A 14,791-nucleotide genomic window follows, 5' to 3' on the forward strand; every position below is an offset into this window, starting at 1 on the left:
TAAACCAAAAATAACAAATAAATTCGCAACAATTTCAAATAATCACTCAATTTGAGAAATGAATGCTTTGCCGATTGCCAGAACACTGTCCAGTAGATTGACTTGGGAGCAGTGGATTCCGATGTCGAATGGTGCACACGATCTCCATTGGTGCGACATTGAAAAATTCGGCTGAGTGAAGGACTGAAGGTTTCCTAGCTGGATCACCAAATGGCGGGGGTGAATAGGCGAGTTGCTTCTGAATCTGGACGAGATATGCGAGCTATTGTGCCGGGCCGTCCGAGAAAACCGAGGTCTTCTTCAGCCGAAAGAACGATCCAAGGTCAAAACTCGGCAGCACTTTCATCGAGTTCCAAATCTAAACATTTTAAGGACAGCATAAAAATGAGGAATAAAAATTTAATTTTTGATAGGTAGCATTTGTTACCATCAATTTCATGGGAAAAAAAAAAAAAAGTTCCTGGCTGAAACGAAATTTGTTCAACCGGATTGACTAGGAGCTCTGGTAAAACCCAACACAACACGTTTGTTATGATTTCTCATAGAGCAGTAGAGATCTGGCCCCTGACCTCATGGGTCAATAGGCCTGAGCCACAACTTTTGGGCAAAAAAGTTGGAATTTTTGTCAAAGATGTGGGAGGATGACACAGATGAAGCTGAGGATGTGAGTGACAGGAAGTGTTGAGCAATTTGTTCTTCACGGTTCTTCAAATAGGGTCCACTGTCCACATCTCAAATCTGATGACTAAACATTTTGAATGAAGTTGAATGAAAAAAGTTTATTGATTCTTAAAAATACCTGAGGATACGAAAGAAAGAAGTGGGACTCTAGTAGAGTAATTAGATTTTCGGTTTTGGTCTCGTAGGAAGAGGACATTTCACAAGAATTTCGACCGTTGCGTAGGAACCTTCCAACCTAAAAGGGATAGTAAATGGTCGATGATTATCGCAAAAAATGCACCGGATTTTAGAACTTTGCAAAGAATGCGATCGCTTTTATCTGTCCTACGATTGGGTGAAACAAATTTTTTTCCCCATGAGCGACGGAAGATAAAAAAAAGGGTTGTCAAATTTTTTTAAAAACGTACTTGTGGAATTATTATAACAATTATTAGAACGATGGCGCCAAACACATCTTAAAATATCGACGATTTCCATATGCAGAGTGAACAGTGGTTTTCAATGGACAAAATGACCAGGTAAGATAAAGCGTATTGTTTATCGTCTTCCCAACGAAAATTTAACTGATCGTCGACGTAAGTCATACTGAGTAATTCGTGGTAGATTAAAAGAATTGGACGATCCTAACAATCCAGTTCGACGAAGCGTGGCAGCGACATCAAACATCTAGCGCAAGACTCGCAACTTGAGGAACTGTTCAGTTAGTCACCAGGAAAATACCTTTATTCATTGAAAAACCATGATCAGCTTAGATAAATTGTTGATCAGTTTACGTACCATTTTCTCAAATATGATGGCGATCACACCTTCCATTTTGTCATTCTTTTTTCTATTGCGTTGAGCAGTCTACTTCTTCTTTTTCAACTTTGACTATGGTTTGAAATTCCTCTCTAGCAAATTCTTTGTTCAGTTCAAGATAGAAATTGTTGTTACCTAAATATAAAAAATTATTAGCCTTTTCAAATGAAAAAAAAAAAAAAAAAGAAACAAACGGCAAAAGTTGCTAATGCCTTACTCAATAATCTTGATGTTCATGTTGAAAGAGATTGGCTGTAGCAGATGTTGAATGAAAGGACTGAAAGTTATATCAATCTTAACTATCTTCTCCGTTAAAAAAACCCAAGCAAAAACTGGGTTGCCTTTCGGCCATTTCGCACTTTTTACACCAAGCACCAACGCTGACATTATTCTCACTGGCATTTCTTTGCAACAGATATTTGTTGCCTGATGTGGATTGTGGAAATGTAGTCCACGCCAATCCCCATGTAGACTGCAGATTTGAATTCTTCTCACTTTAGGCAAACATTGCATCTGGCAGTTCACATAGATGGGTGTTGCTGTCACTAAACTTTTAAGTTCAGTTTATTGAGTACTTGATCAACATCATCGCCAACAGTCACACTGTGCATGAAAAGCTAAGACTCGCTGCTGTTGCATTGCAGTAAGTGGTGGGATGATTTTGGCCTGATCAAAACAACACATAACAAAATCTTGCTCTAGCACTAATTATTTTTAGAGGAGATTTTAAAATCCAATGCAGGTGAAACAATCCATGACTTCCTGAACCAATGTGATCTGGGCACATGGGCTGTTCAAATTTTTCTTTGAATCGACTGATTTGGAAATAGGTTACGAAAAAGCTATTGCAACGCAGATCAAGAAACAAAAGCAAACTTGTGCGTGAAATCACTGAATGATTTATGGATTTATGATTTAAACCACTGAAACTTTGCAACAATACAGTGATGGGATGGATTTTTTTTGGTAGTCTCACCATCTGAGCTGTTAGTTTCCACCGGTTACCACACAGATCCTATGAATCCTATTCCTAGATCACAGCCTGTAACGCCTTAACGCGGAAACCTAACAAAACGTAGTCACATAAACTACTGACTAATTGAGTCACAGAAACTGAAGTTCCGTGAGAACTGGGAATTGGCCAAGTGGGAAGCTGGAAGCAGTGTTGCCCTATTATTAGTTCGACGCCTCGAGCCCTCGACTGCGTCGACTGTAAAAGGAAAGCGGGTTATAAATTGGAGGAAATTTTTTACTGGTTTTACAGGACAGGAACAGTCGAATAGGATTAACGAATGTAACGGTAAACAAAAAAAAAAGACTGCTTAGGGTTTGGAATGATGCTGACAATCCCCGACCGGACAACTGTTTAAAGTATTCAGCGCTAGGTGGAGATAGCTAACGACCTATAGGGTACCTCTCCCTTCCCCCTTAATTGAAACGCAAAAATCTTATAAATCACTAATTTTACCGTAAGAGTGCTATGGATACTTAAAATCGATTGTAAAGCTCCATCGATAGATTCTGTTATTAAATATTGTTAAAAAAAACATCCGACAAGCTATAAACACGGCGATCGTTCCGCCCTCGAGCATAGAAAGCTCAAAGCAGTCGATAGCTGACAGCTGTGAGCTCAGTTTGTTGACAAAATCTGTGTTTTCGTTCTTGCATAACCATCTGGAATGTGAGTAGCTGTGCTTTACTTTCACAACCTATTTTACCTGTACTTGAAGTCGCTGTTGGTGTTTTAATGTTTTTTCGCTATTCTCTACCGAACGGGCCAAAGGGGATCATTTAAGGCATTAGTTATTAATATGTGTCTAACCCTTTGTTATGATGTAATTCCGACAAAATTTGGTAAACTTAAACACGAAATGTAAAATGCAAAAAATGTTCTAGCTCTATTTTTTAAAATTTGAAATACTAGAATGACTTATAGACCACAGAAGATCCCTCAGCTGTTCCGCCAATTTGCTACATCAACTAAAATATCACCTAAGGAAGCAAGGGAAAATATTACACGAGACAGATTTTTACGAGTTGACCATGCTGGTGAAGTTGGTGCCGATCGTATTTACGCCGGCCAAATGGCTGTTCTTGGTATTTGCCCTAATGGATATATGAATATAAGAATGATGAATGATTTTTGTGTATAGGAAAATCTGATGTAGGAAGTGTGATCCAGCACATGTGGGATCAGGAGAAGGAACACAGGAAAAAGTTTGATGAACTTCTTCCAAAGTACCGTGCCAGACCTACTGTGATGTTACCCATTTGGAATGTGGCAGGTTTTGCTTTAGGAGCTGGTACTTGTCTTGTTTTATAGGTAATTGTTATTTCAGCAACTCTAACCCGTTTTGTCGTCAGGTTCTGCCATGTTGGGGCCGAAAATGGCCATGGCATGCACAGCAGCTGTGGAAACGGTCATTACCGACCACTATAATGACCAAATTCGCGAGCTCATGACCAACCCAGAAGAAAACGGTGAATTACTGAAAGTCATAAGCAAATTCCGCGACGAAGAAATGGAGCATCATGACACGGCCATCCTGCACAAGGCCGAAGAGGCTCCCCTATATCAGGTGTTCGCCCAAGCTGTGAAAATTGGTTGCAAGGGAGCCATCTGGATATCAGAAAGAATCTAACTTAGGCTGTTTGTATTCCCTGATGTATAGTCTGTCGCGACGTTAAAATACGATGTCCATGTGATATACGTAATACATTTAGTTTGATTACGTAATAATAGACTGGCTAACCGTTTTGCTGTACAGCGACGCCATTTTTGGGTTTTGTTTCGTTTTGTTTAAATTAAAATAAAATTTCTTAAAATCCCAGTAACGAGGCCACCGAGAGTTTCTTGGTAAAGGACACGTACGTACATGGAGAACAAAACACTAACTGTCCGTCTGTCTCATACAAAGGAAATAACTGAACCTAAATGACTTAACTAAAAAGCTGATTAGGCTACAATACTTCAATCTTCACGCGATTCGTCATTTTTTCTCCGGGAAAACTAAATGATGAAATATGTTTATACCCTGACTGTGTCAACCGTCAAGTAGCCGAAAATTCTAACGGGGAAATGTTTGGATTTTCTATTATATTTGTTGGATTTCCCCAAAAGAATGATAAAAGCAACATGAAAAACTCCCCGTGTCGAAAACGTTTTCTCGAAATTAAAGAGAAAATAGCTAGATTGCGACTCCATATACTTTCTATACACCTACACGGTATTTGCAGTGATGACACTTGAGTGCTAGGGAACGTATTTTCCGAACAAAAGAATTCGAAAACCCACCAGAAAGTGTATTGGTGACCTAGAATCATACTGACCCCCTTTTGAACGGCTTTCATTCTGGACGGTTCCGTGTCTTCGTCGCTCATGTTCCGTTACGCGATGATTCAGCATAGGGTATAATAATATTGAACATATGGTGATTTCAGTAGCTCGTCATCAGTTATGGAAAAATAGAAGTATAACTTGGAATATCAAATCTGCTTGTATTGAGCCGACGTCCACAACATTTTAACCACGTATGCATTGAATAAAACTGTTCGGCAGATATACACTTCCGTTTCCAAAACTTTTAGCGTGTGTTTTTGCCTTATTTTTTGTTTCCTTATTGTTGTAACAAAATGCAAGAGCGTTTAATATCTGATAACCAAAAATGGCCCATAAGATCAATATATAAAAGAGTAAGAATTTGAAAACAACGAAGCAAACGTTAGAGGAGGTGTTACTTGACAATTTCGATTTGGCAAGTTGTAACTGAGCTGCAGAACTTAAAATTTTTTCTTCTCGGCTATAGAATGGCCATTGGAATACCCTTTACTTTTGCAAGATTCAGCTCCTTTCGCTTTGCCGTTGGATTGGTAAAGACCATTTTGACCAATGTAGCATGCGGCGGATGCGTTGGACATGATGTTGGTGATCATCTTTCCGACGCCACGGCTTTCCTTTTCAGCTTTGGCGTTGCCTTTTCCGTTGGCGATTTTGTCATTAGATTTCCCGTTGCGAAGGTTCACTACGTTCTTTGCGGTGTCATCATGGTCATCGTCCTTTTTAATAGCTGGCAACCTGCGGCGTTTGATATAAGCCTGTGTAATAGAAAATAATCGTTATCACATTAGCATTCAATTCTAAAGATTTCTTTGAGTAGAAACATGAATTTCTGCAGGCTGCAGATAATTTTAAAAAGCTTAAGTTTTCATTTGACAGTACCTGGATGTAGAAGTTCGAAAAAAGGCTTAAAAACATGATTGAGTTAAAGCACATGATATATGCAAGAATCTTGGGGAAGTTGCACTCAATGAAGAAAAGTTGAGCCGTGTGAAAAAAGACCGTGATGAACTGAACCATTTGCATCGTCGTCAGATGCTTCTTCCACCACAAATATTTCTGATACTTCGGGCCCATTGCGGCTAATAGGTAGTAAGTGTACATGATAATGTGAACGAAAGTGTTCAGCATTCCAAAGAATGTGGCGTGGCCACCGGGGGTGAACTTGACACCCCACCAAACGGCTGCCGGCATGATGCTATGGTGAATGACGTGGAGGTTGGTGATTTGATCAAACTTTTTCCGTAGAACGAAGAAAACCGTATCCAGAAACTCGGTGAATTTGCAAAAGTAATACCACCAACACATTTGGGCAACAATCAACTCTTCGGGGTCGTCGGAATAGTCGACCGGTTGGCAGCGGAGGCTGTAGCGGAACAGCCAGGCGTGTACCAGACCCTGAATTAGCGGAAGAGTCGAAATGACAGCAAAAGAGAAAAACGGAAGAAAAATCAAATGAAATTTTCACCTAGTAAGAAAATGGTCTAAGGTTATAGAGATTCTCATACCTTGTACACCAAGTAAATGCTGGCGAGAACTTGAATGACATTATAAATGATGATGGCGGAACGGAGCTCGAAGGGTTTCCGATCGCGCATTAGCCTCGGTCCCAAGGATTTGACGAAATAAATGTAGCAAGAGCAGATGATCAGGGTTGGGACAGGTGAACTCATTAAGAACCATCCGTCCACCCTAGGATCTTGAAGAAAAAGGAAATTACGGTAATTTTAGTTAATGTTTTCTTCTAATAAATGCATCGACTGGTGTTCACTTTTCTAGAAAATGCATGAATTAGCCACTGGTCATTAAACATAAGCAGTACAGAATTCTGGGGAAAGCCAACTGAAGAATTCTCACGTGAAGATAGACGGATACTTTACCAACGTTTTCTCTTCGAAGAGATTTGGCCGTGTTCCGTTAAAGTAGCGGTCACACAAATGGGGTCACTATACTCTAGGAGACTTAACCACAGACCGGCATCGACGAATGAGGTCAATGGACTAGGAGTATCACAACTGTTCACCATTACGGTATAGGGGTTTCCATTCCGCAAATTCTTCGAGACACGATAAGCAGGATAAAATAATGCAACATTCTATTTTTGTGCATGCGCTAAAAAGTATTTCTACACTTATCGGCCCCTAACAACTAAACAATGATGTCGCAAGCAGGGAGTATGAGCTTATAACCTAACGGATGACGATTGCTTACCTCGTTTGTTGATCATCAAATCATTGTAGCCGTCGACGACATTCTTCAGAAAGGCACTCATTCTTTTTTGATCAGTTAGCAATCAACTAGAAAAATTTCGAAAATAATAATTCCAACTCAACATAGGTACATAAAGTTACACAATCATTTCATGTCAAAAACTTGCTCGGACTGGCTGTCCTTATAAAAAGGTTAGACTTCACTTTTTCTTATTACCTCTAGATCACTCAGGGCGACGAATTATACGGCAAACAAGTTCAGAAACCAGAAATTTTTACTTTGGATGATTAGAAAACAAAAACTGGAAGATTCACACGCGCACACTCTGAAGCCCTCAAACAGAGTGTGATCCTTGCTACCGACTGAAACACAGGTGATACGAATCCTTTCTTTATATATAGGCCACCGTCTAGCATTTAATGCCTAAAGCTATTCCTCGCTACTCGCCCTTCCTACTTTATGTTTGGCTCTATACCGTGCCGGCAGCCCGACACACGGGGCCCGGCCCCACAGGCTAAATTGTATTTCAGTGCAGATCGCGTATTTTTACGAAGAAAAAGTCAAGACTTTCTTTATTTTGATTTCTTACCAACTAAAGATCAATTCTTCTTTTGGGAACCAAGTTAATTCGTTTTCGGAACAGGCTCATTCTATCGCTTGCCAATTAAAAAAGAATAAAAAGGAAAAGAAAAAAAGAAAAGTTTAATTTGTTAATTAGCTGTTCTGCCTATTTTTAATAACGTTGTCATCCAAGGGTGTGTTAAAATAGATAAACATTTTTCACTGAAATGAAGAAAATAGAATAAAATATTACGTACGTACGCGGTTTCTTTAAATTTGCTAGAAATGTGCATAGGAAGTGTTATTTGCTTTGGTAAGTATTAAAAGAATGACACTATTTTGCAAGAATAAGGCCTAATTTTCGACAGAACTCTATCGCTTAATTTAATTTGACGAAAACAATGTTTTATCAATGAAAAAGAATAATTTCTGCAATTCTGTCGAAACAAATTCTTACTAATATTTACGTGTGAACGGATCACACAAGCGTGTGTATCTGTTCACGCTATGAAATTTAGGCATGCACGCTAATAGTGTGTCATTTCGTTACAAGAATGTTAGTCAAAAAAATAATATTGATATAACTGTATAGGAAGTGTGTTCAAAATTGTCTGCTGAGGTAGCTTCAATTGTCAAGTCAGCTTCAACTCAAAATAAGTCAAGAGAACCGAGCTAAGCAACTAAGATTAACTTGTATACCTTGATGATCCAGCGTTTCATTCGTCCCGTCTTCACGTTAAGTTGCTGCGACTCTTTCTATTAAAATGCTATGACCTACTTAATTCTATTTACTCGTGCCGCACTGTTGCTCTTCCTCGACCAGCTAGAATTCCTCCTCGACCTACATAGCAAAGCCATGTCTGTGGCAGAGTGTGAAATTCTCTCTTTGCAGGTGCATCTTTGAAATATTTTCAGCCGATTCAGACAAAATCACAACTAGCTGATTGTATTGCATATCTAATAAGCTAGGGTGAATGTGTCGCCGCAGAGTCGGTGGCAAGAAAAACGATCAAGTTAAGTTGGAGAAAGAATTTTTTTGACAGATCAGCTAAATCATTGGTTGCCCAATGGTAGGAAATAAGTCGGTCAAGCTAAGGCTGACACATATATTGTGTTTTAGGATGTTGCGGCCTATTTTAAGACAAGACATTATTTTCTGTACGGTTCGAGCCTACTTAATGTTTGATAAATCACTTTGGGGGATAGCAGAATGGAAGCAGGGAACCTTATTTTCGATCTCAAAATTTTGAGCTAATAATCTCAAACTATTCGTGTGTTTAAGGAAATATCGCAACCTTTATTGTGATGATTGTAGCATGTTTTTTATAAGCGTTTTTATAGTCGCAAAATAGAAGTCGGAGAAACGAAAGCGCGATTTCTTTTTTTTTTTATTATTGTTGTTACTTTTCTATTTATTTTAAAAGAAGACATAAAAACGGGTGAAATAAAAGCAATCATAAAAGACTTGCTGACAAAAGGGAAATGCAATCAAGTTGGAGAACGTCTTGACGAAACGGCAACATTACTTTTTCCGAATAGCGAGAGATTAATAACTGCAAAATCAATGAAGTGTAAACATTTATACAAAAGCAAACCAAAGGAAATACGTATTACCCAGCAAAATCTTGGTCTGATCCGGCATCGTCGTTATCATCAGCGATTTCACCGTCGTCCCCGCCTACAAATAAAATTGAACTCGCGTCAATATCGAGGCGCTCATTGAATTGCACGCGGTTGATAACGGTCAACAACGAAACAAATAGATCCGTCATATTCGATCCCGAATTCCCGCTATATTAAAAAAAAAAAACTAGGTGCCGCTATTCGGTTTACAGTGATGGCAATCAAGTGATAAAAGGAGTTGTCCCACATTGACGCCAAGAAGGGAAATTGAACTTAAGAATGGAATAACGCAAGTATAAGAATAGTGCGGTGAACATAAGTAATTGTGTCAGATAACGCCAATTCAATCGAGAATTGCAGACACGACGAACCGACAAGTCGTGCATGATTGAATGGAGGCAAAAGTTTGGGTGCATTTCACACTTGATTTTTTACCGTTACATCCAAACATTAGGTAGACAAAAAAAAAAAAGGTTGTAAACCAAACAAAGGCGTTGTCTAAAGCCCTCTTCCATTTAAAATTACGCGCAAACTTAAGTTTCTAATCGTATTTTGTTTAAAAAAGATTCTATTCATACCTGCATCGCGTCGACGCCTTCCGTACGCACGCCGAGCCGTCTGCGGAGGTAGATCAGTTTCGCCATGGACCAAGGAATTGCGGTACAACAAGAGAGGTTGCCATTCTTCGCCGCGAGATGAAGGCATTCCCATTGTCAGAATCCGGTCCAGAAACTGTAAAACCATTCTTTTGTCTTGTTTCAGCAATTTATTCGTAAACTCGGCGCCGATTTCTAGAAAAGCCAAATTAGGTGGAGGGCCAGTTGGATCGTTGGGATTCTCGAGTGGGTTGGTGGCAAAAAGAATGGCATCTCTATGCAGGGCGGTGATAGCTTCGCGATTTTTTAACGCGTCCAGTCCGAAAGAAAGGGCAAATCGTTTGGCCAATTCCTACGTACAAAATAATTTTGTTTAGTGTTCGCGTGAGTTTACTACCAATAAAATTTAAATGGATAGATAAATTTTATACCTTGACGCTCAAAAACTCTTCTGATTGTCGATCAATACGACTTCCGGCATCTCTACTTAAATCGCGAAAGAGCATGGAGAGACTTAGAACCATAGTCCTGGCACAGCTAACTTTGTTGATTTCTCGGGCTTTTCCCAACGTCGTTTTAATGATGTCACCGTAATCATTGTAATACTTCACGTAGTGTCGGAAAACATCTGCCGCAGTTTTTATGGGCAGGACGTTGTAAACGACCAGTTTGCAGAAGCTAGACAGGTAGCTGCGGCGTTTGTGCAATTCTTCAATTTTGGTGTGCTCGTCGTGTTCTTCGTCCTCTTCTTCAACGAACACGTAAGTCTGAATAAAATCATTTAAAGTTTGTTGCAGGCCACGGTCAGGCTCATAAACCAGCGGTCTCAAAAGGGGATTGTCTTCCAGTTGCTTGCAAAAAGATATGAGCAAATCGCACACAGATATGTAGGCCTGGAAAAATTGAAAATTTACAAGAAATGTAACGAACTTCTACACTGACACAACGAACCTCTTCTCTAAACAGAGCAACATTTGAAGTGATGACGAGCTCGGTCATCAATGGAATGTACGCATCCAAATGATCTCTCAGTTGCTTTTGTTGTTGAGCGGCAGACGTTCCTCGTCCAGAACCGTTTTCCAGCTGTAGAAGTTCCCATAAAATGGCAGAATAGCAGGCTGAGATGCAGTATTTTATAGCCTAAAACATTTAACATGTATTATTGCGTGAAAATAAACAGTTAAATAATGTGTTACTTCAGGTGGCATAGACCGGCTTAGATCTTTAGCTTCTCGAACAGCGTTGAAAAGAGGATCCCACAAATTCCATGGTCCAAGGTTGTGGCACGACCAGAAGATGGCAACTTTTTTCAAACTTGATACAAGGGCAAACACCTCATCTTCGTTGGGCTCTTCGTCCTATTACCCAAAGAATATGCTTTATCTCTTTGAGACGAGAAAAAAAAAAAAAAAAAAAAAAAATAAGCAGGCAAACTTACACCAGCGATCAGAGTTAGATGATCGTCAAGAACTTCACGCAATTTGTTAACCAGGCGATCGATTAAAGTACTTCTTATGACGTCACATCGAGAGTAGATTGCGTGATCTTCAGTACAAAGAACTTCCAATGTTTTGGCACAATTTTCAAGCACTTCTGTTTCGGTGTGTCTCTCGACAACATTTTGCATCAAACGCAATAACGATTCTAAACTCTGTAAGCAAGAAGTAACGCATAAAAGCAATGAGTACAATTTCATAAACTTAGTATAAAAAGAAACTAACCTTTTCTTGACGTGAGGTAGTGTAGATTTCCATATCAAAGTATTGGGGAATCAACAGGAGGTTTGCAACTTTTTCAGGATCCGCGATATATTTCCCGAGTAACAGAGGAAGGGTTTGGATAAAATGTTCAGTTAGTCGAACACGATCATCTTGGGCTTGTTTGGTTTCTTTCGCGGTGGTAATCTATAGAAAAAAATACAAGATTCACACACGTATTATTGTGTTTGCATGATGAGCATGTTAAAAGATAATGTGGTAGTTACCTTTCTTGTAGGTCCACGCCCAACGGGTGGCTCTCCAGTCGCAGCTTGTTTGATGCAACATGTCATCAGTTCAATCAAACTTGTTTCTTGCCGATCATCCAAAGATTCTTCACCTGGCCCAGGATCTTCCATTAACAAATCCGTCATGCACTCCCAATCTTTCATCATTTCATTTGAATCAATTAGGGAGTCGACCAAATATGCTCCGTGTTCATGCAACTATGAAGATTGTAAAGTCATTAACCTATTTGAATTGTTACTTGACTGTAATTTTACCTCAGACTCGATGAAAAATTGAACCAAATCCCGAATGAGAGGTGTATTAGGCAGTCTCTTTTTGCCACGGTGAGTACGTAGAGCCGGGGGACTGGTATCATCGAGTGTGAAAAGCCGCTCGTTGAGAAACTCACCAGCAGCTTGCGCAACGGCTCGATGGGAAGAGAACACCAACTCATAAACAGCCTCGCAATCCTTATCTGACAATATTTCTCGATGATACTTATGAATGCTGATGATCAAACGAACAGCTTGTACGGCAACATCGTACTCTTTGTCTAGTGTCATCGAAACGACACGATCCTGTATACAACAATCAAATTATTGTTGACCGGGTTAAGTGAAATTAGATAAAAATAAATCACCTTAAATTTGCTAGTAAACAGTTCCAATTTTCCCTTAAGTTCTTCTGAAGCATAGAGCGGTTGGAGAGCTTGAAGACATCTTAAACGAACATCACCAACTTTGTCATGCAAAGTCCACCCTATATACTTGAGGTAGGAGTCATCGAGGAAATTTTGGGGGAACCGCTTCATCCAAATGCCAATTTCCGCCATACAAATGGCTCGAATTTCAGGAACGATATCTCGGTAACGATGGACGAAAACCGACTTGAATGTGTAAGTCAACATGTTTTTGATTTCATCCATGTTTTCTTCAAGTTCTTGGTGTTTGGCAAGCAACGCTTCTAGACGATCACTGGCTCGTTTATCCCGAGTTTTCTGTCGCTCAGCTTCATACTGACGAGACGTGTTATCAAGATGGATCGATACAGTCAGAGCCACATCAACCAACGCAGTCATTAGTTTCATAGCTAAAACAAATAAATTTTGACATTAAGTGAAGATGAAACAAAAAAATCTATTAATATAAAATAAAGTTTACCAGCTAGTGTAGCAGTATGACGAAACGCTCTTACTTGGGAATCAGAAAGACCAGTAAGTAGTGAAATTACATTATCCATGAGGTACTGATCATAAATGATGGAATATTGGCATTGCTTCACAAGTGTTTGAACGAAGTCACAGAAGTTGCTTCGAAATTTCTTCCATTGTGGACCAGACATGATCATCGGGTATTCACCACTTTCCTAAAGGATTTAATGAGTCACAATGTAATCAACAGTTAAAAAATCAATGGTTGACAATCAAACGGAAAAAGTATATACTTCATCAAACTCTTCGGTCATGCGACGGATAATCGCGGCATGTTCCATGCTACTTTGCATTTGAGAGGTTATTTTCCCTTTGCATCCGGAAGCACTAATGAAGAACTGCATTATGGCCCGCAATCCTGAGTCACGATCAGCTTTGTACTGCTCAATCCATTCATCTACAATTTGCTGCAATCAGTAATGGAATAAAGTATTAATTTTTAGAAAACACTATTATAATTGAGGAATCTAGTGGTTCTACCTGTAAAGAGCTTTTGCCATTTCTAATAATACAAAATAAAGTGCTTTCGTCTTCAACAGTAGAATGTTCCATCACTGGATTTTTCCTTGGACGTCCCCGTCGTCGAGGGGCAGGGCTTGGAGTAGGTACAGGAGTATCTTCTGGGCTAGACATTACTCTCTGTGAATTTGCAGCAGCAGCCAATCCTTTTTTCCCAGCAGGGGTAACTGAGACTTCATCACACAACATTGAAAAATATGGTAAAAGAAAACACAATAATAAGATTACTTCTGCCACGAGAACTTCGAGTTGTCCGTCCACGCCCAATAGAAAGAGTTGGAACTGCAGGTTCTTCCAACTGATTCGAACTGAACACATTCACATTCTGCTGTGCTGGACCGAAATTTTGGTCATACTCCATGTTGGAAGTATTTCCAGAATCATATTGCAGAGAGACATTTTCATTGTATTGCCCATATTGTCCACCAAATAAATTACTGCAATTGAATAAAGTTAGAACTGTGCTTAAAATTGTTTAGAAAGATTTGAAACCTTTGTTGATCCATAGGAGTTTGTGGTTGAACGGAATAAGGAGTAAATGGTGGTTCATAATCCTCAGGAGGATCATCCATCCTTATTCTTTTCCCCCCTCTACGTAACATTTTCAGTTGTTTTGGCTAAGCACCAATTCTGTAACATTTAATACAATTAATTAGATAACAAGCACTTATGTTAGAGGTATGGAATTTTTCGTTGTCATATAAGCCTACTGTATTCACTGCTATTCGTAAATTTATGAAGTCTAAAGCTGTTTTCGTGTGTAAAAAACATGTCTAGATACCATTTAAGACTTACTTTGCTTTCTTATTTAAAATTTCCCTTCGAAAATAACTTCAGAATCAAGAAATAACGCGGGAAGTCCCAGCAACAATTCAACAAAGTCACTGAATTTTGACGACTGTGGAGCGGGAAAACACAAACGGAATTATTTTTAGTTGTTTGGAACGCCGTTTAGCGTCATCTACCATGGACTTCGTAGGCTATAGTCTAGGAGGACAAGATACTTGTCCCAGACTTGTCCTATCTCGCTGTTTTATTTCCTATCTCCTGGTTTTTTAGCAACTTAAAAAAAAAGGAATCAATCAATAGACTTTTATTACAAACTCGTTTAGTCTCCATAAAATTTTAATAAAGTTGGTAACATAAGAAAAATTGCATTGTGGGGTAATAAGACCGATGTGCATGGGTTGTCTCCACCTAGCGCTGAAGACTTTAAACTGTTGCTCAGTTTCAAGAGGGAAAATCCCCGGATTTGAAAAGGGTTTTGTAT

General features: G+C 39.3%; 3 protein-coding genes and 2 long non-coding RNA genes across 8 annotated transcripts in view; 1 reads left to right on the top strand and 4 right to left on the bottom strand.

Annotated features, from left to right (window-relative positions):
• Positions 1 to 14,791, bottom strand: part of LOC124329250 — a 409,843-nt gene that overhangs the window by 234,201 nt on the left and 160,851 nt on the right. The window lies entirely within an intron of this gene.
• Positions 79 to 2,544, bottom strand: LOC124329259. The gene is made up of 6 exons (XR_006916691.1): positions 1,697 to 2,544; positions 1,459 to 1,614; positions 1,089 to 1,401; positions 800 to 916; positions 428 to 745; positions 79 to 358 (listed from the first exon to the last, which is right to left on the bottom strand). It is a non-coding gene; the product is annotated as an uncharacterized LOC124329259 (long non-coding RNA).
• Positions 2,999 to 4,216, top strand: LOC124329202 (5-demethoxyubiquinone hydroxylase, mitochondrial-like). 2 transcript variants are annotated; one of them, XM_046788260.1, is made up of 4 exons: positions 2,999 to 3,160; positions 3,404 to 3,576; positions 3,633 to 3,782; positions 3,844 to 4,216. In XM_046788260.1, exons 2-4 carry the CDS (start codon positions 3,405 to 3,407, stop codon positions 4,119 to 4,121), a joined length of 600 nt encoding a protein of 199 aa, XP_046644216.1. In that variant the 5' UTR covers positions 2,999 to 3,160; position 3,404; the 3' UTR covers positions 4,122 to 4,216. The 2 variants fall into 2 exon arrangements, with proteins under 2 accessions (XP_046644216.1, XP_046644217.1); XM_046788261.1 differs by lacking the exon at positions 2,999 to 3,160 and adding an exon at positions 3,167 to 3,333.
• Positions 4,958 to 7,406, bottom strand: LOC124329148 (elongation of very long chain fatty acids protein-like). Its single transcript, XM_046788187.1, has 5 exons — positions 7,244 to 7,406; positions 7,028 to 7,113; positions 6,325 to 6,515; positions 5,699 to 6,214; positions 4,958 to 5,574 (listed from the first exon to the last, which is right to left on the bottom strand). Exons 2-5 carry the CDS (start codon positions 7,086 to 7,088, stop codon positions 5,260 to 5,262), a joined length of 1,083 nt encoding a protein of 360 aa, XP_046644143.1. The 5' UTR covers positions 7,089 to 7,113; positions 7,244 to 7,406; the 3' UTR covers positions 4,958 to 5,259.
• LOC124328994 (cohesin subunit SA-1-like) lies at positions 8,962 to 14,505 on the bottom strand. Of its 3 annotated transcripts, none has more exons than XM_046787873.1 (17): positions 14,317 to 14,505; positions 14,014 to 14,151; positions 13,750 to 13,958; positions 13,483 to 13,694; positions 13,236 to 13,409; positions 12,953 to 13,157; positions 12,433 to 12,881; positions 12,068 to 12,370; positions 11,792 to 12,010; positions 11,529 to 11,711; positions 11,246 to 11,458; positions 11,004 to 11,165; positions 10,759 to 10,947; positions 10,239 to 10,700; positions 9,790 to 10,159; positions 9,203 to 9,266; positions 8,962 to 9,141 (listed from the first exon to the last, which is right to left on the bottom strand). In XM_046787873.1, the coding sequence occupies exons 2-17, from the start codon at positions 14,121 to 14,123 to the stop codon at positions 9,135 to 9,137; spliced, it is 3,531 nt and encodes a 1,176-aa protein (XP_046643829.1). In that variant the 5' UTR covers positions 14,124 to 14,151; positions 14,317 to 14,505; the 3' UTR covers positions 8,962 to 9,134. The 3 variants fall into 3 exon arrangements, with proteins under 3 accessions (XP_046643829.1, XP_046643830.1, XP_046643831.1); XM_046787874.1 differs by lacking the exon at positions 14,317 to 14,505 and adding an exon at positions 14,232 to 14,310; XM_046787875.1 differs by lacking the exon at positions 8,962 to 9,141 and having other exon boundaries at positions 9,199 to 9,266.

The sequence above is a fragment of the Daphnia pulicaria genome, chromosome 3, assembly GCF_021234035.1.
Source record: "Daphnia pulicaria isolate SC F1-1A chromosome 3, SC_F0-13Bv2, whole genome shotgun sequence".
Classification (NCBI taxonomy): Eukaryota; Metazoa; Arthropoda; class Branchiopoda; order Diplostraca; family Daphniidae; genus Daphnia; species Daphnia pulicaria.

What these genes read in the sequence shown, in the direction of transcription:
- LOC124329202 (XM_046788260.1), top strand. Translation starts at nt 3,405, where the DNA reads ATGACTTATAGACCACAGAAGATCCCTCAGCTGTTCCGCCAATTTGCT. An exon ending in CGGCCAAATGGCTGTTCTTG is followed by an intron (nt 3,577 to 3,632) that starts GTATTTGCCCTA and finishes TTTTGTGTATAG; the next exon opens with GAAAATCTGATGTAGGAAGT. An exon ending in AGGTTTTGCTTTAGGAGCTG is followed by an intron (nt 3,783 to 3,843) that starts GTACTTGTCTTG and finishes TTTTGTCGTCAG; the next exon opens with GTTCTGCCATGTTGGGGCCG.
- LOC124329148 (XM_046788187.1), bottom strand. Translation starts at nt 7,088, where the DNA reads ATGAGTGCCTTTCTGAAGAATGTCGTCGACGGCTACAATGATTTGATG. An exon ending in TTTGATGATCAACAAACGAG is followed by an intron (nt 6,516 to 7,027) that starts GTAAGCAATCGT and finishes TTTTTCTTCAAG; the next exon opens with ATCCTAGGGTGGACGGATGG. An exon ending in GCATTTACTTGGTGTACAAG is followed by an intron (nt 6,215 to 6,324) that starts GTATGAGAATCT and finishes CCGCTAATTCAG; the next exon opens with GGTCTGGTACACGCCTGGCT.
- LOC124328994 (XM_046787873.1), bottom strand. Translation starts at nt 14,123, where the DNA reads ATGTTACGTAGAGGGGGGAAAAGAATAAGGATGGATGATCCTCCTGAG. An exon ending in ATGGCAAAAGCTCTTTACAG is followed by an intron (nt 13,410 to 13,482) that starts GTAGAACCACTA and finishes TACTGATTGCAG; the next exon opens with CAAATTGTAGATGAATGGAT. An exon ending in GCCGGTCTATGCCACCTGAA is followed by an intron (nt 10,948 to 11,003) that starts GTAACACATTAT and finishes TAAATGTTTTAG; the next exon opens with GCTATAAAATACTGCATCTC.